Source organism: Cladophialophora bantiana (assembly GCF_000835475.1).
Source record: "Cladophialophora bantiana CBS 173.52 unplaced genomic scaffold supercont1.2, whole genome shotgun sequence".
NCBI lineage: Eukaryota > Fungi > Ascomycota > Eurotiomycetes > Chaetothyriales > Herpotrichiellaceae > Cladophialophora > Cladophialophora bantiana.
The window spans coordinates 436,437-460,448 of NW_015971576.1; the positions used below are offsets into that span (position 1 = coordinate 436,437).

Consider the following 24,012-nt stretch of genomic DNA (forward strand, 5'->3'; position numbering starts at 1 on the left):
TTAACCCCCCCTCCTTGTCCACTATAATATCGCCTGCTCTTGCCAATTCCCTTCATGACTGCACAATGAGACCAGGAATCGGCCTTGATAACAGTACAGCAGACTCACCACGTCCTCGCAAGCCGTCCAATGCCGACTCGCATTCTCCTTCGTTAGTTGGTGACCGTGAACGCCATAGCAATCCTGCCACTACTTTCTTCCTATCTCGGGATCCTGATGCCTCCGTCAAGCCGCACCAGTCCGACAAGGGTGCTGGAGCGCCGCTGTCTGTGTCGCCCTTGAGCAGTCTGCAGGATACCATTGAAGAAGCCGACCGCGACCGGTCATCAACCAAGCACATCACACCCCGACAAGCTGAAGCCCCAGTACAAGGAAGAAGCGGGAGCCGACGTCGTTCGACCATCAAGCCCGGGACGAACTGTGAACGCTTCCGACGGGGCTCGCCCAGCGCGAACGCCGACACCAATGCCAGTTCCCCTCAGCCTGTCCTCGAGAGAGTCGTCAGCCCCTCGCCGTTACCTTCACGAGACATTTCTCTACCTGGCAGTCCGAAATCTCTTGCCTCACGAAGATCGTTACAGACGAAGTCCTCCGCGAATTCTGACGATGAGCTGCTGACAAATGCGGATGAGACGAGCAGTCAGGCGATACTATCCAGTGGTGACGAAGACGAGAATGAGACTGGGGCTGAGCGAGTCGGTGGTCCGGAGATGTCGTCGTCACTAGGAGGAGGAGTCCAGGACAGCCACCCTGAACTTATCATGCCAAGTATCAAGATGCCGTCTAGACGGCCTTTTACGCAGAGAGGGAAGAGGTTAGGGAGGTTCAAGATTATGGTTGCTGGTCGGAAAGGTAGGTTTTGTTCTTATCATTCTAAGCAACGAAGAGACATAGAACAAGTGCAGCGACGCCAGGTTACTGACTGTGCCATGGAATACAGGCGTGGGAAAGACCTCCCTAATAAAGTCCATCGTCCAACTCTGTGAAGATATTGTCCATGTCGATCCGCTCAACACTTCTTATCGAACTTCTACTAGTATTTCGGAGCCAATCAACGAAGTCTACGCCTCTACAAAGCCGTATCCCGAATGGTGGTCCACAATTGAGGAGTCTCGCATCCTGCGCCGGCGCAAGTCTATGGGTGACTCTGTGCTTGAGAGGAATATCTGCTTTGTGGACACTGCTGATTCAGTCAAGTTGGAGATGCTTATTCACTATGCAGAACAACAACTGGTGAACGCCATGATGAGTGTTGATCAGCTCGCGAGCGAGTTCTCGGGGTTATTGAGTGGGAGGGGTGCCAGTCAGGTCGACGTGATATTGTATTTGATCTCAAAGGGTAAGTCAGTGCTTTGCTGGGTTCAGAGATGGTGCTTTCGGAGATGAGTGGTGATTGATCTTGGTGATTTAGATACCGTACAAGACGACTGCGACTGTATTCGCCAGTTGTCCGAACTATGCAACATCATTCCTCTTATTGCGAAGTCGGATCTTCTCACTATCGAAGATCAGCAATATATCAAACAGTGTCTGGATCCTAGCGTGTCCAGCTTACCTCGACTCCCAACATCCCTATCTTCGCCGGCGGCGTTAGTCCCATCGACATTAGAGCCCACCCAACCCACAGCGCCAGCACCAGCAACAGCTCCCTATACGGTGACCTCAACTAATGGTCCCGACCTCGACACGATGGATGCCTCCCTCCTCATGTCGCCCGAATACATTCAACCGCTCCTTCCCTCTGAACTCAGCCTGCTCGTAGAATCAATATTCGAGCCTGAGACGGTCGCTTATCTGCGCCATACCGCAGCGAGGAAACTCGTAGCTTGGCACTCAACACATCCAAGACTAACCTCTGTACCATCACCCTCTCTTCGGTCACAGTCGTATAATCCCTCAATGCGCAATTCGACACTCACCTCTCCATTACAGACACCACTGAGCACTTCCAACTCGGGTGTTTTGATCCCTATTGGATCAGAGGTCTCACTCAACACATCGAACTCTTGGGCACTGGCCAAAGTCGCCGACCACACACAACGGGAGGAAAGACTGGCGCAGATACGGCTGAGTAAGTGGGCAAGCGAATTGCAGTTGAGTCTGCAGAGGGAGAGGGAGCGCTATGAGCGACTTGCACGGGGGGAGAGAGCGGTCTGGCTTGTGGAGAGAATGGGAGAGGAAGTCCGCGATGGCACGATCGTGCCCCTACTGCAGGGCGATAGCGCACAGGCGCTAGTAAGAAAGGGCGGCAAAGGCAGCACGGCATACGGAGTGGACGTCTTGCCGAGCTATCAAATGCATGATCCTCTGGGACTGTTAAGATGGCGGGATAGCATGCGCACGAGGGGATGGATTGCTTTACAGATTGTGGGAAGTTTCGGCGTTGTTGGTGGATTAGCATTTTGGCTGGCAAAGCATTTTGGTGCGACTGGAAGTGTTAATGAATGGTGGACACAGGGCTGGCATTACTTTGGTTGGCATGATTGATGGATGATGGACGATAATGCTGACAGGGCGACGAGGGAGCCACTTACTCAGGTTCGACGGCGATGAGATAATATCATACTCGTGTGCCGATATGGATGATGATCTGGGTCTGTGATGAGCCCGCTCGGATGCCGCTTTGTTCCACGGGTAGGATTCTCGACCCGTTGGAGTAATTTGGCCTGTCGCAGACTGAGTTCAATTTCGTTCCTTATGCTTCGCTCGCGCTGGAGTCCGCAGTTGTCAATGTCCACGTGCCCCCTTGTGAGGAAAGTGCTACGGAAATACCAGTGGGATAAACCTGTGGCTTATCTTCTCATAGCTTGCAGCAAGGTGTCACGGTGCAACAACCAAACACAGCTCATGAAGTTAATCAGCGCTGGTTATTCAAGAATCCAAGTCAGGACAGATCTTTGACAGCGAGCCGAGATTGGCTGCTAAGTTTTGACAGGGCATGATGTAAAGAATTGATTCCGGACTTTGACGCTGGCCATCCTCGGAAAGGAGCCCCGTCTCTGGCTGCATGCGACTTGAAGGGACAAGCTGACAGCGGGCGACCTGCGTGCTCCTGGTCCTGGACCTGGGCAACATGACTCTGGGCCAGAGGTTGTGAAACACTGGCGTGCATAGTCGAGATCCGATTCCCAGGGATGAGCATCGCACAGGGATACGATGGAGCTGCGGGTTTTCCCTTGGAAACGCCCAACACTGACTGCGCTGGGGCTCTCTGGTTTCTCTCTTGGCATCTTTTTCTTATGAGGAGGCATTATCCTTGGTGATCACAGGTGATGGTGCCGGACAAGCCAAATGCCAAATACTTGTAGGACTCTAGCCACGTATCTCGGTTTGGGTGCGCAGTTAGCCATATTCGTCAGGGGCACATGACCGCGCAGATGGCCTTCGCAATCTGCCCAAACGGCTTGAAGGCGGAAGTTAATGAGCGCAACCAGTTGGCGCCGGATAATGAAGAGGACTGTTTAAATGGGATCAAGGTGTACGAGGCACGTAGTACTCTGTACTTGATACTTGTGTGAGGATAGAAAGGCTGCAGGTGGCTGAGGTTCTGGACTGTGAAGATGGAACATTTACCTGTTTTCCCCTGGGTCCCCCATTCTGTGGTATCGGGGTTGTTGGTGATGGTGGCCACTGGTCACTGGCTGCCATGCAGGTCAGGTCCGTCAATCGCCACGTGGTGGACCAGGTTCCGGGTTCTGGGTTCAATTCTGAAGCAGTGGCTTGACTGGGCGTCATGCAGGGGCATAGAAAGAGGGAAGGGGCGACTCCGGAGGATACGAAGAGGAACAGGTACCAAAAGCAACAGCGGGCTTTGACTGGCCAAGAGACAATGGCCCTAGGGACAGAACAGGGGCACAGATTCCGGAGTCTTGCGCCTCCAAAAGGAAAAGAGAGGGAACCACCAATGTCCTCTGAGCGGCGCTACTGAGGGGCCCTGGAAGTACAAGTACTTGTAGGTAGCCCAATGCCCACTAAGGGTTAAACAAGCTTGTTTCTAAACCTGGGCAGGCAGGCCTAACAACTACCTTCCTGGCAACAAGGTAAAGAAGAGCCCGATCCCCCGGCCTTGGTGGTCTTTTGGCCCTCTGTCTGCTCCTGCACCACCACCAGACTCTCACTTACCTGCTCTTTCACATACGCGCACACAACAAGTCCAGCATCTCTGTCTCTTCCTCTCTGCGGCTGGCTCTTCTGCCCTGCTTCATCTTCCATCCTTCCTCGACACTCCAAAGCCTTCAGTCCAATCCAGTCCAATCCGACCCAACCCACACGAGTGGAAAAGTTGCCTTATCCGATTCTCCACTATCATTACCGCTGACCACTTCTCCATACCTCATCCTGCGTCCCGTTCACCGACCACCTGACCTGAGTCATACCACCTTGTGTTATCAGTACCCGACACCTGTCAGGATTCTCCCTCTGTCCAACTTCATCGCGGCTCTCTACACTCTTACAGCCTCGAATATCAAATCAGGACCAATACCCTCAGGTTGTTATTAAGTCAGAAAACATTTGAACTCAATTCGCTGGCGTCAGCATTTGGCCGTCAAAACATCTAGTCCGGAGTGGACTTTGATCACCAGCGGAATTGCGGTTTTTGGCCACGCTTGTTCACCTCCCACTCCACCGTCACCGCTGCTTTCGACTCAATCGGTTCAGACCCAAACTTATTAACCCTTGCTTGCCCCGACCTTTTTGTTCTGGAATCATTGCTTGCCGTTTCTCTCCGCCCCCCTCCCACTTTCGCAAAAAGTCTGGGCCAGCGGGAAAGAGAGCACCCTTTTGTGGTTGGAATACCACCAAGTTTTTCTTCCCACACATTGACATCCTCGACACTCCGTGCTGGTTGAATCCCAACGACTTGCAACCATAACAGCTCCTTACCGCAACTATGTCTCGCCGATCTCTTGAATCTCAAAGGCCTATTATGGCCCCCAGTGTAAGTCCATGTCTTTCCAACCTTTGGATTGTTTATCGTATTTAACACCCCGACCAGCTCACCTCCAAGCGCACTTCCAAACGCTACTCAACCTACTCGGCCTCTCCGTCCTTTGCTACCACCACCAGCAACATCTCAAACTCGCAAACTCTAGTTTCTGGCTCTGGCACTGCAAATATCGCCGTCAGCCCCGAAACCGGCTTGGCAGAGATCCGCCACCTCACTCAAGGCCTCGACAGGCTGGAAAACAAACGCCTTCAGCAGCAGCGCTTTGTCCCCTCCCAGAAGAAGACCGATGATCTCAGCAAACTAAGCCTAGGCGCAAAGGTTGAGCGCGCACTAGGCAGGAGAATGTCAGACCAAGATGCCGTCCTCCGCGTTAAACGGCCCGTGGCAAAGAAGACCAATCCGTTTGCCATTATTGATGAAAAGGCTGCTCTCAAGATATGAAAGTCAGCAAGGCTGGAAGACGGCAAAAGGATCGATATCGGCTCTGCTAGGGAGTCACCCCTCTTCTCCCGTCACCATTGTCTGGGGCCTAAATCGAAGTCGAGGCAGTGTACGATGTTCATGTGGGTTGGTTGTATGAGATTGATGAAGCTCATTTTCATTTGTGTTGATTGAGATGCCTTGACCATTGAGATACCATTTCCTACTTACGTTTGCATAACGCTTGGTCGTACCGGCGTGGTTTGGGTTTCTCCGCCGTTGTGCGGTTCTGGGTTGTGGGGCGAGGAGCAGGTCCTTCTCATTCTATCATGTCGCTGTTAACTGGGCGCTAGGACCGCGTCGGTCCAGCAGTTGGTGATCATGAGGATGTGCTGATGAGAAGATGCGGCAGAGCTAGAAGTGGCCAAAATGTAGATCTCTGTGCTACACTATGGTCAATGAAATCAAACAGCACCGTAATGAGAAATGCCTATCTTTTAGAGAGACGAGCCTGACGTTCTCACAATCGCGATGCAAAATCCTCTTGCGTGGCAGGGTTGATAATGTCTTGGCGCATCTGACATCCCTGGAGTACGGATTAGGATCACGTGCGGATGCCTACTAGACCAGTCATTCCATGCTCCGCTGATAGGGGCACGCAGGGACCATATGGTGCAACTTTGGAAATATGTGGCGCAATTTACCACCATCCTCTTATTCTACTCATCAAACCACTAGCGGCTCGACCGCTCCGTCTCCTCTGCATTTTGACTTCGATAAATTTTCTATCCCTCTGTTCCAATCTTGCGCGTCTCATATGAAGGTTCCACCTGCTGAGAGTCATCGACGGGTCATGGATGGTCTAATATACATCTCCTCGAAAGAAGCCACTACGATATGTGGGGCTAAATTCAGGAGGCGGTGGTAATAAAGAAAAAAGAAAAAGAAAAAAAGAGGTAAAAGAAGGACGTCTCTCGAAAGACTTTCTAGTGACCTTTCTCATTTCTGCATATGCTCTGCAAACCACTGCAAAGCTTGTGAGAAAGATGCCTCTTTGGCGTACAACTGTGTGCGATCCTTCCAGTCTCCACGCACGGCGAAGCTAGGGGAAAGAAAGTGGACTGTCAGCTATCTGGCCCATTTAGCTCCGGGGGAAGACAATCCTGTCCTGGGACTGATATTACAAGGGAAAGAAAGACTTACCCGTGCGCAACGCCCCCGTACAGATTTATCTGGTAAGGGAGACCCAGGGATTTTAGGATCTCCTCACTCTCGTGCCGCTTCTCGGCCGGGAAGATGTGATCGTTCTCCGCCGCGGCGATGGCGAGCGGCCCCTTGATACCTTGAAGCTCGTCCTTTTCGACCTGGCTTGGATGTGCGCCGTATCCTACGTCGATTTTTGCTTGATCTGGGCGTAAATGGCGGACGACGTATTTCGCTCCGAAACAGTATCCCACAGCACCGATTTTCTGTCACCTTTGAGTCAGAGATTTCCTGCTGCAGACCGGAGACGGATAAAGGAGAGGAGTCCACAAATTTCCACGTACTTTGCAATGGTACTTGTTTCGCATCTCAGACAAACATGTCTCGACAATTGGGTCAACGGTGGACGTGTCGTGCCCGATTCCTTTGGCGTTGTATCCGCCTCCGAACCACTTGGGGATATCGAGCTCGCCTACTTTGTTGAGATCGATTGAATCTCCATAGAAGAGATCGGGCATCACAACGAAGTACCCGTTGACGCTAAATTGGTCTGCCATCAGCTGAGAGTTGATGGATCGATGACCAACAACATCAGTCAGGCTGTGTGGAGGGTTTAGCTACACATCAGTACAAGGATATGCGGATGCTTGGAGAAAAATCATGACAAACGTACAAAAGAATCGCTTTCTCCGTAGACCGATCTTCGGGATATTTGACATAAACCTCGAAGTCATTCCATTGTTTAATTTGACCCGTCGCTTCGCCTTCGTGCTTGAATCCCTTGTAGCAGCAGGTATCCGGTCCGTGAGATGTCATCTTGTCGAATGAGCAGGAACCAAGGACGCCAGCTGGAAGTAGTAGAGTATGAATGAATTGGTTAGTCTTCACGAGTCTCGGGTACTTGCAGCAAGGACATTCTTTCTCGCGCGTCCGGCCATTCTTTTAAAGCTTCTGCAGCAGTGGCTTTGGAACTGAGATTGTACAAACGGACAGTGAGAACGAAGAAGCCACTCACATTACCTGTCTCCGATATCTCCATCGCCTTTCTAACGGACTTTGATATCGGACATTGTTCTGTATTCTGGGGCCCTGGAGCTTCGAGCCGAATCGCTCCCATACCGTGGATGCCCAAGAGATTCAACCTGCAAGCATCGTCACAGATACGAACCGTACCGGGAAAGCGTCGGCCCACGACATGATTCCGCACCGTGATCGAGGTTAGTGCGGTCGTCTTGCAGTGAGACCCGACAGTCCATCAATCGAGTATTGTACAGCGCTTCATGGGTTTCTTGATGTCGGGTTGCTTCCAGGGCTGAAACGACTGATTGGTCTCGCGTACGGATGTCTCCATATTTTAGCCTTTTGCACTAACCCAAATCACGGAGAACTGCTTCTTTACAAGGCCGAAGGCGCTTCGTCTCGAGGTACACGACAAAAGTAATCCGCTATCGGTGCGTTAAATATGGGGCTGATCTCATATGTACTCATCGGGATACACATATCCAAAGCATGTTTCGTGGAGATGTTGCCTCTCCTTTAGAGCTTTATAAGGCCCAAGCCAAGGGAGTAAAAATATTTGTTCTGATATGCTGAAGCAGCCTTGTTCGACGGCCAGTGTATTCTTGTCTATTAGTATTGCTAAGAGGCCTTAAGCGTTAAGTTAATGGCTCCAGTTAGCACCAGAGATCAAAACAGCCGACACGTCGAGGCTCAGATGCCATTTAACCCGCCAGAAGAGATACCTCCGCAAGAGCCTAGCCAGTCCAAACCGCCGCCGCAGCATCAAGATGAACAGTCGTCGCAAAAGAAATCTTCAGAACAATTGAGAGCTCGTCAGAAAGTGCTTGTATTGAAGAGGGATGTCCTTCCAGAGCAAGACCTTGACAAGGGTATTGTCGGATGGGAAGGGCAAGATGATCTAGAAAATCCACGGAATTATACCTCAATGCGCAAATGGACCATCCTTTTCCTCGTGAGCTCAATGACACTGATTAGGTTGGTTGCTGCACCCCAGTCCTGCTTGACGTACCATGCATTAACCCGGATCAAATTCTCAAACTCACAGTCCATTTGCGTCTTCTGTTTTTGCGCCCGCCGTTCGCTTCGCCGATGTCGAATTTCACAACAATTCAACATTGCTGAGCACTTTTGTTGTCTCAGCATATGTCCTTGGCTACGCGGTAAAGCCACCCGATCTTTTCAGCTCAAGACAACGCCTTTGTCCGCTTGGATTCTGACTAAGCTTTCGATAGATTGGGCCGCTGTTCCTCTCACCACTTAGTGAGATATATGGTCGAAGAATTATCTTGAATATCGCGTCACTACATTTCACGGTGTGGCAGATCGGCTGCGCACTGGCGCCCAATATCTCGTCTTTGATTGTCTTTCGGTTGCTCACAGGCATGGGTGGGTCAGCTTGCTTGACTATCGGGGGCGGTACGATAGCAGATCTATTCGAGAAGGAACAGCGTGGGCTGGCTATGTCTATCTTCACTGCAGGGCCTCTGTTTGGACCCGTTCTGGGTCCAATTTGTGGAGGCTTCATCGCTCAGGGGCCAGGATGGAGATGGGTACGTTCTATGAGTCCCCTCTCAATCTGGCTCATGTGTAGCGCTTGAACTAATTTTTTTTGATGCCTCCTAGGTCTTTTGGACCCTGTTGATCGTCGCAGGAGCATGCACAAGTCTTATTCTCATCTTCTATCGCGAAACTAACCACACTGTCCTCATCCGCGAGAAGACTCGGCGCCTTGCAAAAGAGCTGAAACGCAGCGACTTGATAAGTTGCTACGACAAAACGCAGGGCCAACGCTCAGCAGGGACCCTTCTTGTTCGCAGCTTGATAAGGCCAGCAAAGATGTTGTTTATGTCGCCTATCGTTGGACTGTTGGCAATCTATGTTGCTCTGATATATGGATGCCTCTACTTGCTCTTCACGACAGTCACCGACGTCTTCCAAAGAACGTATCTTTGGAGTCCTGACTTGACTGGTCTCGCTTATATCGGGTTGGGACTCGGGTTGCTCTGTGGACAGGCTCTTTTTGGACTCTCAAGCGACCGCATCATCATCCGCCTCACCCACGCCAATGACGGAGTCTACCAACCCGAGATGCGACTGACAATGTGTTTGCTCTATGCATTTTTTGTTCCCATATCCTTCTTTTGGTACGGATGGTCGATTCAGGCCAAGGTACACTGGATTGTGCCTATCATTGGCCTCCTCCCATTTGGATTTGGAATGATTGGGATCTTCACGTCCATCCAGACATACATCATCGACTCATACTCCAGGTACGCAGCTTCCGGGATAGCTTCAGTGACGGTGACGCGATCCTTTTTCGGGGCTTTCCTTCCACTCGCAGGGCCTTCGCTGTATCAACAACTTGGATATGGAGTAAGCCTCTCTGCTCTGCCAAGTGACCTTTTGTCGAGGACTGTATATGAATACGTGCTGACTAGAATGCAGTGGGGAAATTCAATGCTGGGGTTTATTACTCTCGCTTTGATTCCAGCACCAGTTCTTCTACGGCAATATGGAGGGGTCTTGAGGGAACGTTTCCCTGTAAGATTAGAATAATCAGTTTGACAGAGTTGTTAGTTTTGTCTCAGGCGGGTAATATTGTCTGAGGGTGGCATGTTGATAGATATACGGTAGCATCTCTAGGTAATTTGGAAGGCCATTATTTTTGGGTGGCTACGGAATAGAGGGTGGATTTGCAGTCACAGAGCCAAACCAAGCACCCTTTCTGCCTGGGCAGAGCCTAAAGTAACTGTCCCCGGCGTTAGCGGAGTTATCAATTAGGCGCGCAGGACCCCCTTGGGGCCCCTACGCCCGCCCAGAGGGAACTTCCGAGCTTAATTAATCGCGCATGCCGTTCCCCGTCACCGAGAAACTTACATCCTCTTTCTCCCTCAAGACGTCAATTTCTCGATTCTTTACCTGGCAAATGATCCCTCTATCAATATTTCCATGCTCTTTTCTTGCACTACTCACATTGATCCTCAACTTGCAGACAGAAAATTCCCTTGCATTTTACCATACCCCATAGGTATAACTACACGCTCCGTGTGATCCCTGCCTTTTCACAGAGAACACGGCGGGGATCGCGATGGTCAATGAACAACAACTTTGTGCTATGCAGCCCTCTTCACATCAGAGTCCTCAAAGTCAGAGTAACAGCATTACTCGGGGGCCTCGAGATGGCACAGATACCATGGACTTCCCCATAGCAGAAGCCGATTTCAGACTATCACATGGCGTACGTCCTGAGCTCAACATGAGGAAGCGCGAAGCACAAAATCTGCGGCCCATTTCAAGGGCCTGCAGATCCTGTCGAGAAAGGAAAATTAAATGTGACAGAAAGAATCCATGCAAGCACTGTGGAACATCTTTTCAAGGTGAGCCCAGAATCGATACAAAGGATTCCAGCTCCACAATCCCTAACATTGTCAGACTGTATTTATCCAGAACCAAGTCACAGAAAAAGAAAGTGCCTTCGGACTGCGGAGCATGTCGAGGCTCTGAAGGCTAGGATTGAAGCTTTGGAGTCATGCATAAAGAACCTCACTCGTCCTGCACATCTGAATGGTATACTTCCCGCGTCAGAATGTCAATTGCCTGGGCGCTCTAGCATAGATCATCCTTCCGATTGTTCCACAGAGCATCCTGACAACGACATCTCCTGGGTCACGCCGAAATTCGTCCTCACGCGACACGCAACTGAAGAGGCCGAGGACAGCTTTCAGGGCTATTCCGGAGACCGGGCGTTCATCCAACGGATGCGGGAAGATATAAAAAACTGGCCAGGCGACAATGTTCGTTCACGAATACGCCCTCCAAGTAGGCCAGTTGCAAAGTTGTTTGATTGTGATTACTCTCCTGCGGTGACCGTCTGCCTTCCCTCAAAAGCAAAGGCTCGAGCTTTAGTAGATGCTGCATTGGAATCATATTCCCTTTTCCCCATCCTACATCGACCGAGCTTCGACCGCTGCTTTGACGACATATATGCACTCGGATCCGATGAATCTACGGCCGAAGAGCTGCGTTTTCTTCCTCTCCTCTATGCAGTCCTCGCTCTCGGCTGTATATTCATCCAGAAAGACACCGGGCAGTCCTCTCGCGAGCTGGAAATCACCGAGGGGTAGGTTTGCTACATCATCGAGAGCAACACCCGAAGCTAATCTTGACAGGCTACAATACTTTGCTGCCAGTCGAGCATTTATCGACCTTGGCGATTGTACAGATGAAATATCCCTCCAAACCATGACCTTCCTTATTCTCTTCACAATAGGTAATGCTCGTGCTGGGACCTGTTACTCATACGTAACACATGCACTAACGCTTGCCCTCCGAATGGGTCTCCATCGTTCAAAGTCCAAATACGACGATCTAATCGAGCGAGAAGTAAGCAAGCGAATTTTCTGGGTGTTGAGACTTCTCGGAAATTATTTTGCAACGGCATGTGGCATGCCTAGGCTCTTAAACGATGAAAATGTCGACCAAGATTTGCCGGTGGAAGTAAATGATGCTTACATCACAAAAGAATCCATTTCACCTCAGCCTCCGGAGGAGGTGTGTACAATAGCGGGTCTAAACACCATTATCGCCCTTCACAAGATCCTGGATCAGGTCGTCCGGGACATATACCCACCAAGAGGTGTAGGCAAAATTCCGGGATCACAGGCCACAACATATCTAGTCAGCATTGAGAAAATCAAGGATATCGAGAGAGCTCTCAAGGGGTGGACAGAAAATCTGCCCTTTGGGTTTCGTCTAAAATCCCACTCGACGTCCAGATCTTTACTACGGTATGTTCCTCGATTGCTTAATCAAAGAAACTGAGAACTTGCTGACTTTCTCTGCTTCAGGACGCAGTATCTCCTTTGCATGTCCCATGCGCATGTTCAGCTCTACCTCTACAGACCTTTCATTCATTACCTCTCCAAACCTCTTGCTCAAAGTACATCATCGTCCAACATCACTTTTTCACCCTATGCAGCGGCCTGTGTTCGAGCGTGTCACACTATTTTGAATTTAAGCGGAGAATTGTACAAAAATGATCTTCTCCAAGGCGGAAATTTTACAGTCTTGCATATGGTGTTCGGGTCTGTCGTGACACTTATGTTCATTGTTCTCGACTCTGCCGACTGGGAAGGCAGAGAATTGGCGTTCAAGGATATATCAATCGGTCGAAAGGCGATTGCTTTTCTTGCGAATGGAAATGACGCTGCCGAAAGAGCGCAGACCATTCTAGAGGTCGGTGAATAGATCTGCTATGCATCTTCCACCTGAAGGCTAATATTGTGAAAGACGATGATTGCTCTTCTCCCTGCGGAATTTGCAGAGACTAGAGAACGCCTCGAACACCAAAGGCTGGGGGCCACTGATCTGGCCGTTGCAGATTCTGGCGAAGCCGATTCATCTCTCATGCCCGTCGGTCTTGACGGTCAAGACTTAGGAGAGGTGCCCGTCGGCCAGATGGGTCCCATTTTCCACGTTGAAGCACAGTTTGATCATCCGACAACATCGACCAGCCATTCATTCGAAAAAAGCCAACAAATAGAAGCTAGCACATCAAAATGTCTGCCATCTACAACACTATCACCGGATGTGCCAAATACATCAACCATGTCACGCGCGAGAGCTGAAGACAGCACGGTCTCGGCTCCTGTCCATCAGGAGCCCGGGGGTTGGAGAGTGCAGCGCCGCCTGTCTCCACAGCCCGCCGTGCCGTTCATTTTCCAAGGCGGCGGCGCCGAGCCCAGGATGATGCCCCCTCCGTATGGAGATCCAACCACCGAGTTCCTTGAAGCACAGCCATTTGACTTCTCTACCAATTATCTGGGAGACGTATGGAGTGGCATGAATCAATTTCCTGGACCTATTATTTCAGACCAGGCCATCAACGGCCTTCAGATGATGGATGTACCCAACCTAATGGGCTTGCACCAGTACGGAAGCCTATTCAATTTCGACTATCTACCTTGATGGCTGAGATGAGTGGGTGATTCACAGCGCCATGAAAATATCCCAGGCTAAGCTATCATGTCGCAGACTAGTACCAGAGGATAATGGATACCTCGACCGCCTAAAGCGTGTGGCTGAGAATTCTTGCAGCCCCAGTCAGCCAAATGTCCAAGTCAGTGAGATGTGGCCATGTGTTCGACGAAGGATCAGTGATCAAAACTTCGGCTCAGGTTCCCGCGCTAGCTTTTACGACATGCTTACCTGGCTCTTGGTGTATGGGTATTTCTTTCCGCTCTTATCTATCAAGCTCATCGAAGAGCGGTATTGCGGGCGGGTGTCGTCCAACCTAGTGAATTTATCGGACGGTGCAAGCGTTCAGCATTGATCAGAACGTCGTTGAATAGACTGGTGGTAAGATCCTTTCAAATTTCATGCTCTCCGATTCGTCAACGAGACCTTGACACTTGTCTTTGTCTGGCATGGTCGTTGTGCCACAACAGCTTTAACGAACGACCATCAAATCTGCCGTCTTTTCCCTTGCAGCGGCGAATCGCCGTGCCAGATAACTCCAGCGCAAAAAATGAGAGGCGGCAGTTACAACCTGCGTGTCCTTGCTATGCCTCCGCATGTGGGGCAGATCTGTCGGTATTGTGTTCAGCGTACAGGAAGGAGTCTGCGTGAAAGATCAGAAAGACAAGAACATCCCTTGACCTGCTATGGGGACCTTGAGGATTAGATCAGCCAAGGTAACCTGTCTAGGTGGTAGGCGAGAGTCTATTGCTATTGCTTGGGAGCCTTACTAATTATCGCCGCTTCCACTTCCCCAGCTACATCTTTTTAATGCGCTTAACTCTGGATATGTCGTGGAGAAGGAATCCCACATTCTGGAGTGTCTCGAGACCAGCACATGAGTGGTCAATTCAGGTCACGAGCGAGGTTGAATGTCTATCCTCCCCACATGCGGAGTTATCTCGTGTCGATTAAGGATGAATACAGCATGGAAAAGAGTCCAATTCCTCTTTTCGTCTAAACTGCGAGATGGAGGGCGACTGAAATAACCGAGAGGCCGATTGAATCAGACAAGCTAAGCTCCACATGTGGACGCTCGACCTCGGAAGGATCGCAACTATACCCATGGTTTTCGGACCCAGTGTCGCGTCTCTCCCACCGGGTTTGTGGAGGTATCCCTAGGTTTGGTTGCAGGGTTGTGGAGGGAACAAGGGGACATATAATCTGTGAGCGTCTACATACGGTGCAGAGCTGACTCACGGGGGAACGAACCTTGCATCTGTTCTCGACCAGTATTAAGATGTCGGAAGTTCCGCATACCAGCCAAGTTACCCTTCCGGTGACGTCCCTTTGGGCCAACCGCAAGTGTTTGATCATGGCTTGCATTGTTGCAACCGCCAATACTCAATATGGTTAGTTGACAAAATTGAGCGCTGAGTTCGGGAGCAGCAGGAAGCTGACATTGACCAACCGTAAAGGCTTCGACAGTGCCGCAATTGGCGCCCTCCAGGCTATGCCCGGCTTTCTGAAAGTGTTTGGCTTTCCTGATCCAAACAGCCCGGGAGGCTATGGGATTGACAGCACTTTTCAGCAACTGATCGGCTCACTCTTGACGCTCGGAGCTTTTCTCTCATCGATCCTCGCTGGAGCTTTCGGTGCCTTCTACGGCCGCAAGACAGCCCTTTGGCTGGCCTGCTTCTTGAACTGTGTTGGATTGGCCATTCAGATTGGCACTACAAATAAGGGGGTGATATATCTTGGCCGAATTGTCCTCGGATTTTCCAATGGGTTCCTCGTCACGTTCTCGAACATCTACACCGCCGAAATCGCACCAGCTCATCTCAGAGGAGTTATGGTGGCCCTTTTTGCCTATTGGGTCAATATCGGTGCGATTCTGGGTACAATCGTCGACAACTATACAAAGGATCGCCTGGACAAAGGTTCTTATCAGATTCCGATCGGAAGTCTTTATATTGTGCCAGTCCTTCTGGGGATTGGGCTATTCTTCGTTCCTGAAACCCCTCGATGGCTGCTACATCATAATAAAGAAAGTGAGGCCCGAAAGTCCTTGGAGACACTACGGGCAGATTCGCTGGCTCCGGAGTATTTTGAACTTGAATGGGCAGAAATTATTCGCGGTGTCGAGGAAGAAAGAAGGATCGCGAAGTCTGTGGGACTCCTGGATATGTTTCGCGGTGAGTGACGCTGGCATTTTGTGTGGCATGACTTTCACAGCTGACTTTTGGATGGAGGTGCCGACTTGCGGAGGACACTGTTGTGTTGGGGTACCATTTTGACACAAGCAGGCAGCGGATCTTGGTTCCCTATCGCCTATCAGACATATTTCTTCCAAATTGCCGGCATCAAACAAGCTTTCCAGTACTCAATTATGATCACCTGTATCGGGTTTGTGGGAGTCAACTGCGGCATGTACGCCATGCGCCATCTGGTCGGGAGAAGATTCATCTGCATCTTTGGGTCCGTCGTGACGAGTCTCTGCTTCCTGGGAATGGCCATCGCGCAGAGTGTTTCACCATTTACCATCACTACCGGCAAAGTCACTGTGGCAATGGTTGCAATTTGGGGTTTCTTCTATAACGGTTTGGGGTTGCCCGGATCTCCCATGTGGGAGTGGTATTGCTGACAATGTTTTCATTCAGGCTGCGTTGGCGCTGCAACGTATCCTGTAGCTACGGAGCTGGTGAGCTCCCGTCTCCGTGCGTGGACCGTGGGATCAGCAACCTCGATCCAATACGTTTTTGCGTGGCTCACCAGTTTCTGCACGCCCTATTTCATCAACCCCACCGATCTGAATTGGGTGAGTTACAGTGGAAGTCCTACTGAGCATCCGGATCTCTTTTTACTGATGTTCTCCCCAGGGCCCCAAGTACGGATACATCTGGTTCGGGAGCAACATTGTGTGTGCCATTTTCTACTTTCTCTGTATCCCAGAGGTAAGTAACAGACGTAACAAAACCAACTTCTCTAAAAGAGCTGGCTCTGGCTCTGGCTTTTTGGGGCTGACTGAAAGCTGTTTAACAGTTGAAAGGGCGATCCTTGGAGGAGATTGATGAACTGTTCGAGAAGCGAGTCGGCGTCTTCAAGTTCAAGACCTATCAAACGGAGATCCAAGAAAAGGCACTGCACGACGTTCAAGTCAACACTGGCGCTTTCATGGACAAAAAGCCAGGCTCCTCGGTCACCCATGTTGAGGAATCGGTGGAAAAGGTCGAATGAGCGCCGTCATTCGCTCGCAGCCAAATAGCCAAATCAACCTCGGAGCCAGCCGACCCTTTCGGCACCCAGACTATCTATCCCAGAACTCAACTCCTCTAGCGAGGCATTTCCGGGGGTTGGACCGGTTTGTTATCCGGTCGGACAATTCGATATTTTGGTTTCGAGAAGACTATCCGTAGTCTCAGTAGGATTTGTATATAGAAACAAGAAGCTAGCTTATCCGAAGCCCAGTTCATAGTAGTACCCGACTTTATAGCATCTTGACGACGGTCCAGAGAATTCACCTGCTTTCTTTAGATATTTGCTCTTGTTGCGAGAATAATCTGGCTAACAATACAGAAAAGAAACTTGTTGGCATAATATAACCAATTCTTTACCATTACAACGACAATATTTTGCGTTCATGAAAAGTTTCGACTTCATGGGCGTTCCGAGAAAGCGAGAAAATGTGGAGAGTATACCAACGCCCCTTCGTCTATACACGCTGGAGGATGAATGGAAGACGCCACGTCAGACGAATGACTGAGAAGAGGAATCTCTAAAAAGGAAAACACCCAAGAAGAGAAGCCGAATAAACCTCCGACCACGAAGCATCAAAGACGACTCATCCAGACCCCGATTCTCGCACTTCCACCACAAAATTCATTGGTATCGCCGGCACACAGCATGGAACAATCCCCTTCTGATGTCTGCGAACCCTTGCCTCCGTTACTCACGATGCTCAGCTGGTTCGAGCAATAACATTCCCTGCCAAACTCCACGCCCGCATATTTGTACCCTCTGGCTTGGCAGGCCGAGATGCAGAATTCTTGCGTCATGGAGGTGCCGTTGGAGGTGCTGTAGCCTTGCAGCGTACGTTGCGCGGCGGAAGGATCTGTGAAGCATCCTTGGTAGGTATAGCCCCCTATGCTGGCCTTCACACTGGGAGGTGACAGCGAGGTATTGTTGTATACACTCAAGCGACTCGGTCCACCGCACATCTGCTGCGCATTGCCCGCGCACGGCATGCTGCATCCCGTAGCATTCAAGACTGTGGAAGGCGAGAGGGAATATGCGCAGTAGCATTCCCGCGAGTACTCCAGGCCCGCGAGGGGCAAGTTTTGCGCCGAGCAGAACGAAATACACGAGGTGATTGTCATTGCCGAGTTTGAAGAGGACGAGACGGAGAGGAGGCGTCCATTCGACAGCTCAGGAGCACAGCCGAGATAGATGGCGGGGAAGAAGGGATTCAATGGCGCGGATGATGAGGTGCTCGCGGTTGATGTGCTCGTGGCGGCGCCTGATAAAGTGGACAAGGTGGTCAAGCGGGTTGAACTTGTTGTCAGAGTGGAAAGGTCAAGTTGACTTGTGGTTGTGGGGATTGAGCTTGACGCGACGGCTGCACTGCTAGTTGTCGAAGAAGCAGGCAAGGAGCTAGTGGCAAAACTAGCACTATTCGACGACGACGCGGCTCTAGACGTGCCTATGCTCGTACTCGTGCTCGTAACCGCCGAAGATAAAGTACTTGAGCTGGTTCTGGCAGCTGTAGCCGAAGTCGTAAAACCCACGGAAGTCGTCAACGTCGACGCAGCGGTAGTGGTTCTGAATGTGTTGGTAGTGCCAGTAACACTGTCCGCTGCGCTCGTTGAGGAAGACAATGGCCTAGAATTTAAACCAGAAGTAGCGGTTATGCTTGGTGATGAGTTTGATGATGTGGTGACAGGTGAAAGCGACGAGGTTGAGCCCGTGATTGATGATGTAGTCGAAGAGAGTATTGAAGTGGTTGACGAGCCTGCAGTCCGTGTCGAGATCGTGACGCTAAACGTGCTAGCTACAGAGGATTGGGTAGAACTCGAGATCGAAGCACTGCTGAATGATACGGTTGCAGACAGGCCCGAAGAGGTAGAAGTCGATCGAGTTGTCGATGTTGATTGGGTTGAAGATGCTCTGACCGAAGTGCTAAGAGCGGTCGTACTTGTAGCCCTCGAGGTTGAACTCGAAGTCGAGGGCACAACGTACTGATAAAGACTCAGCCCATTAGGCCCACCGCAAATGGTCGACGAATTGCCGGAACAAGTCATGAAGCATCGTCCGTCCGTAGCTGTAACAGACCCAGAACCCAGGCTATTTCCACAGTAACATTCCTGACCATACTCGACGGCGAAGTATGTAAAGCCGGTGCAGTTTCCGGCACAATGTTGCACAGTCATGTCATTCGAGGCGATTGCCTTGCCCGTCAAAGTGCGACCAGGAATTTCCGTGTGGCAGTCGACATACTGAAAATTACCCACACTGGGGACAATGTTTGGGCCAGTCGGATTTGGTGGCGGCGGAGGAGGGGTGGAAGCGGTCCAATTCAGATTTCGGTACAGAGTCAATCCATTTGGCCCACCGCAAATGAAGCTGGAATTGCCGGAACATGCCATGTTGCAACGCCCATCTGTCGCTGGGGCGCTACCAGGGCTTATGCTGTTTCCACAGTAGCATTCCCGGCCGTATTCGACGCCGAAATACTGATACTGCGTGCAGTTGCTGGCGCACGTCTGCAACGTGATAGTATTGTCGGCAAGGGCAAAAGCACTGAGTGCACGGCCAGGGATTTCAGCGTAGCAAGACTGGTAGGTGAAATTGCCGATTGTGGACGGAATCATTGGGCCTGATGGCGCAGGGGGATTGTTGTTGCCTCCACCGTTAGAAGGGGTTGTGCCTGGAAGGGTACCATTGCCGTAAATGTACATGTTGAGCCGGCTCGGGCCTCCACAGTATTCCGTCTGGTTGTTGTTGCAAGTCATGCTGCAATCAGATGCACTGGCATTGATGGAGCCTGCCGCCAGTGTATTTCCACAGAAGCACTGCCCACCGTATTCGACACCAGAGTACAAGTAGCCTTGGCAAGCTTGGAGACATGAAGCTACAGTGTTGTTCGCGTTGGGCTGCACATTCAGTGCTCGAGAGTTGGAACCTTCGGTGTAGCAGCCCAAACTGTTATATCCTAGCGTGCCAGGATTGACGTATGGGCCAGGTGTATCTGTAGAATTGCCGTTCCAACGCGTGATATCGCCAAAGAGGGAGATGTAAGAGCCAGTTTCCTCGATACCATTGCCTCCGCAGATCTCATTGACGTTACCGGTGCAGGCAAAGTTGCAATTGGCATCAGCTACAACTGTCTTGGGTCGGTTGTAGCCACACCAGCACTCTTGTTCGTATTGAGTACCAGCAAAGATGTACCCAGCTGCCGAGCACAAAGATATGCACTGTTCATTAGTGTTGTTAGGCCCGCTGTACTTGGCGGTCTGAAGTTGTCGGCCTGGATTGTTCTCCTTGAAGCAGCCCCCGTATCTGTAGATGCCTTGCTGGGTGACCGGATTCAATGGAGGTGCTTGTTCCGCGACAGCATTGCAGAAGAATTGGATGTGTTGCTTTCCAAAGCTCGGATCGTTGAGGTTCATGGTCCACTGAACAGTGCCATTGTAGGGGCCGACATTGATTTGACTCTTTGGCACGGAGCAAAAGAGTGTGGCGGTGAGGTTTTGGCCCGCGTAAACCAGTGTGCCCTCTGCGAGGTCGACTTGGTTGCTGGCGCCAATGATGCTTCCGGCAATGCCGAAAGGAGGCTTGCTGACCGTCACTGACAATGCCGCCGCGTTGGCGGAGCCATTGTTGGTCAGGCGCATCTTCAGATACCGGCTGGTGTTCTCTGTGACGTTACCAAAGCTGAAGGCCGTGGCATTGTCGTATGAGACCCACCCTCCATCAAGGCTCTGGAACTCGACCACAGCCTTCGGTTGATCTGATCCGGCCGCAAGGACATCAATCACTTTGGTTCCACCGTTGGAGACAAACTGAACGAACGCGACGTAATTGCCGGAATTCGGAGGGTTGAAGTTGATTGGAACAATGACAGCGCTATTGGGAGGAACAGACGACGGCATGTTGTAGAATGTGAAAGCGGAGATTACAGTTGCTGCTTTGGTGCCATTGGGCGAGATCCAGGGTCCAGTCTCGGCCACAATGGAATACCTAATGCTGCTGATTGACAGAGGACTGTTTCCAAGATTGTTAATGACCACAGATTGGTTGACTCCGCCGGCTTGCAGTCCAGTGATCACACCATTCCAGCTGACAGTATTTGGAGTGACCATCATCAGAGCAGCTTGGCTCTGACCAGTCCCCTTCAGCTGGACGGGAGTGTTGATGCTGAAGCCGGCGGCCTGCTGAGTTGTGTTCAAGATCACGGACGAAGATAGCGGGCCAACGGTTTGAGGAGTGAAGGTTGCCTGAAATGAAAACTGTTGTCCGTTGGCGACTGCCAGAGGGAAATTGGGCAATCCACCGATAGCGAAATTTGGATTTCCTGAAAGGCTTGCGGCGGTGACAGTAACCGCAGTATTGGCTGTACATCGCACGGTCATCGACGTAGTGGTTGTGTTGAGATTGGCTGTGCCAAACTGGAGAGTTGTACAGTTCAGAGGCAAATTGACCGGTGCTCCGTAGGCGTAAAGGTAGCCGACTGTAGTGCCTTGATAGACAATCCCATTTCCAAAGACAGGTCTGGTAAACTTGGTGGTTCCTGGTGTGACGAATGAATTGATTTCCGTCATGAGTCCATTCTCATCGGGGATGGCATTGTAGATTCGAAGGTTAGACCCTTCGACATCCGACGTCCACACCAAGCCTGTTCCGGGCTGATCGTTGAGCGAAGTGACGGTGCCGTGACCTACGCCGAGAATGTAGGCATTCTTCTCAGGAGAGTCGGCCACCTTGTTGAAATATGGTACCCCATGATTGCAGGAGAATTTGAACACATGGGTCTGATATTGGATGACGTTGATGTAGATGTAGCCACCTTCAAGCGGGTAAACACCAGCTCCAGCATAGACTGAGTTTTCGTTCTGAAAAACTTGGATCACATTGTCCAGCTTGTTTGGGCCGTTTTGATAGCCTCCGAGGTTGTCAAGATTGAGCCAGTAAGTCTTTCCACTCTTACCGGTGACGACGCCGATTCGTGTGATGTCGCCACAGGAGAACTGACTTGGAAGGAGTTCTAGCGGCGATGTACCGAGATCTGCGCCTAGTCAGTTTTGAATATAAAGTTAAGGAGAGGAGCATTACCTTTGTCAGCACCATCAAGTTGCGTTTTTTCCCAGGGCATGAAAAAGTCGACTACAGATAGAGAGCCATCATCGTTGATTGCCATGTGCACAGCAGCCTCTTCCAGCGCCGTTGGTGGATTCCTGCCATTTACAGGTACTCCGTTGAGTTGAGAGGCATAGCCATTGCCGGAAGCGAAAAACATAGAACCTTTGTCGTCGCTTGCAAGACCACCACCGGACATCCAAACACCCGCTCCGGGAACGTCAGGGCCAACGCCAGCTGCAAAGTGTTAGACAATGTTGCCTAATAGTAACTGTGCAAGAAACAACAACGACCTACCGCCTTCGGTTGCGAATCTTTCCACGAGCTGTCCGGTACTCTTATTCCAGCCTACAATCCAGCCGGTGAAGTTGTACTGGACACTGTAACGGGATGAATTGATCAGCCGCAGAAATGAAAAGCGCAGAGAGAGAATGGACTCTCTCCGATCGTTCTGCTAGGCAGCACGAGTCAAACATACCAATGGCTGGCGAAACCAGCGTACACATAGTCACCAGTATGAAGCAAACCAGGACGTTGATGATGGATCCCGCCGTTGAATGACCGCACGGGATTATTTCGAGCTACCATCCCCTCGAGGCTGACTGGAAAATTGGGCCTCTCGGAAAGGTCAACAGTGCTGATGGCATGAACGTAGTAGCGACCATTTGGACGCCCGGTCGCTCCCGTAAGACTTTGATCAACGTAAGTCTTGGACGTCATGTACCATGTGTCCTGGTTTGAAGTTAGAACTCGAAATCGGGAAAGGAAGGATGAACGCACCGTATCGGGATCAATGACACCTGTTGCCGTCACACCAACAGTTGGGTTGATGTCAACACATCCATCCAGATCGCTGACCAAGAATGGGCGATGAAGGTTCCGAGATGCAACGATGACGCCGGTATTTGCGACTATTTTGTACACATTATTCTGAGTTGTTGCGACATAGACATATTGAACACCATCCGAACCAGTATAGACCAGTGGCTGGGAGAATATCTGCTCTGGCACGTTCTGCCCGTTGATGAGATATGCTCCGGGAAGCTTGGTCTTGAAAAGGAGGCCGAACTGGGAACTTCCCACCACAGCGGGATCCATGTTGTGGTTGTTCTGGTAGCCGGTTCTGTCATTTGACCCACCCCATGTAATGGTGTCAGTACTAGCAAGAGAGTCGACATGTTGGACGAAGAACACATTCAACGAGAGGAAAATCGTAACGAGTGACTGTAGGGAAAGGAAATTTAAAGAGCGCATTGCGAAAAAGGAGTAAGAAGCGCAAACGAGTGACCAAAGAGGGATTGTCGAAAAAACGAGTGTTTGAAGAGCTTGTGCAAAGTCCCAAAGAGAAGACGGGCAGAGTCTGTGTAATATCATAGCTCCAAAGGCTCTACTTTTGGGGAGGCCATGGGCCCGACTTCGACCACGCCTCGTCATCTGAATCGCGGTCTCGGCCGTGAGGCCATGTTCAGAGATGTGAAGACATTGAAAATTGGCCCGCAAATCTCGATCAGGCAAGCATCGAAACAAAATTGAGTCAGGGGTAGAGTTCTGGGCTCTTTGGCAGAGATGTGTAAGCAACGGGCCTGTACGTTCCATTTCAGATGCAATCCAGAACGCCCCAAAGGTTCAGGCGGAGCTATGCTGAGAGATAATTGCCAGACAGTGAGCAAGCAAGGAAGTGCTCGTCCCTGGCAGACTATGTCCCGGGTTCTGTAGGCCGGAGCAGGCCAATGCCAGCTATCGCTGTAACAGCCACTCTGAAGTAAATTACCATGAAAGCTTGGGATGGAAAAGGGCCTGTCAATACTGGGAAAGGGGCCTAGAACATTGCTCTTGGGGGGTGGTGGGCTAGAGTAAGCCACATATCGTGGATGATGTCGCGTCGAATTTTCAACGCAGACATGCGGCGCGATCAGCTCATTTCGCCATGATGGGGAGCAAATTTAGAGGACGATTACAATTGAAATTCTGAAGTGGCCCAAAGGTATTGAAGGAAGATGGAATCGTTCGTCGATTTTCGTGTGCCCTCCGCGCACTTGCCAGGGATGCCAAGGCGCATATTTCCGCTAGTCCTATAACAGATTAGTCGATAAAAGTACCCTGTACACCCGAGT

General features: G+C 50.8%; 6 protein-coding genes across 6 annotated transcripts; 4 read left to right on the forward strand and 2 right to left on the reverse strand.

Moving 5' to 3' along the window:
* Positions 1–65: 65 nt before the first annotated feature.
* Z519_01166 (uncharacterized protein) lies at positions 66–2,487 on the forward strand (the record flags this gene model as incomplete). Its single annotated transcript, XM_016758923.1, has 3 exons — positions 66–852; positions 941–1,339; positions 1,412–2,487. 3 exons carry the CDS (start codon positions 66–68, stop codon positions 2,485–2,487), a joined length of 2,262 nt encoding a protein of 753 aa, XP_016624251.1.
* A 2,404-nt stretch (positions 2,488–4,891) lies between these two features.
* Z519_01167 (uncharacterized protein) lies at positions 4,892–5,389 on the forward strand (the record flags this gene model as incomplete). Its single annotated transcript, XM_016758924.1, has 2 exons — positions 4,892–4,939; positions 4,997–5,389. 2 exons carry the CDS (start codon positions 4,892–4,894, stop codon positions 5,387–5,389), a joined length of 441 nt encoding a protein of 146 aa, XP_016624252.1.
* Positions 5,390–6,367: 978 nt separating this feature from the next.
* Z519_01168 (uncharacterized protein) lies at positions 6,368–7,387 on the reverse strand (the record flags this gene model as incomplete). Its single annotated transcript, XM_016758925.1, has 4 exons — positions 6,368–6,470; positions 6,572–6,837; positions 6,916–7,171; positions 7,245–7,387. 4 exons carry the CDS (start codon positions 7,385–7,387, stop codon positions 6,368–6,370), a joined length of 768 nt encoding a protein of 255 aa, XP_016624253.1.
* An 847-nt stretch (positions 7,388–8,234) lies between these two features.
* Z519_01169 (uncharacterized protein) lies at positions 8,235–13,558 on the forward strand (the record flags this gene model as incomplete). Its single annotated transcript, XM_016758926.1, has 10 exons — positions 8,235–8,566; positions 8,637–8,751; positions 8,824–9,141; positions 9,215–9,964; positions 10,037–10,132; positions 10,180–10,183; positions 11,039–11,711; positions 11,761–12,378; positions 12,439–12,826; positions 12,881–13,558. 10 exons carry the CDS (start codon positions 8,235–8,237, stop codon positions 13,556–13,558), a joined length of 3,972 nt encoding a protein of 1,323 aa, XP_016624254.1.
* A 1,288-nt stretch (positions 13,559–14,846) lies between these two features.
* On the forward strand, positions 14,847–16,783 carry Z519_01170 (uncharacterized protein; the record flags this gene model as incomplete). Its single annotated transcript, XM_016758927.1, has 6 exons — positions 14,847–14,958; positions 15,025–15,741; positions 15,799–16,146; positions 16,207–16,364; positions 16,426–16,500; positions 16,589–16,783. The coding sequence occupies 6 exons, from the start codon at positions 14,847–14,849 to the stop codon at positions 16,781–16,783; spliced, it is 1,605 nt and encodes a 534-aa protein (XP_016624255.1).
* A 593-nt stretch (positions 16,784–17,376) lies between these two features.
* Positions 17,377–23,152, reverse strand: Z519_01171 (uncharacterized protein; the record flags this gene model as incomplete). Its single annotated transcript, XM_016758928.1, has 5 exons — positions 17,377–21,833; positions 21,875–22,135; positions 22,196–22,278; positions 22,377–22,630; positions 22,679–23,152. The coding sequence occupies 5 exons, from the start codon at positions 23,150–23,152 to the stop codon at positions 17,377–17,379; spliced, it is 5,529 nt and encodes a 1,842-aa protein (XP_016624256.1).
* Positions 23,153–24,012: the final 860 nt, after the last annotated feature.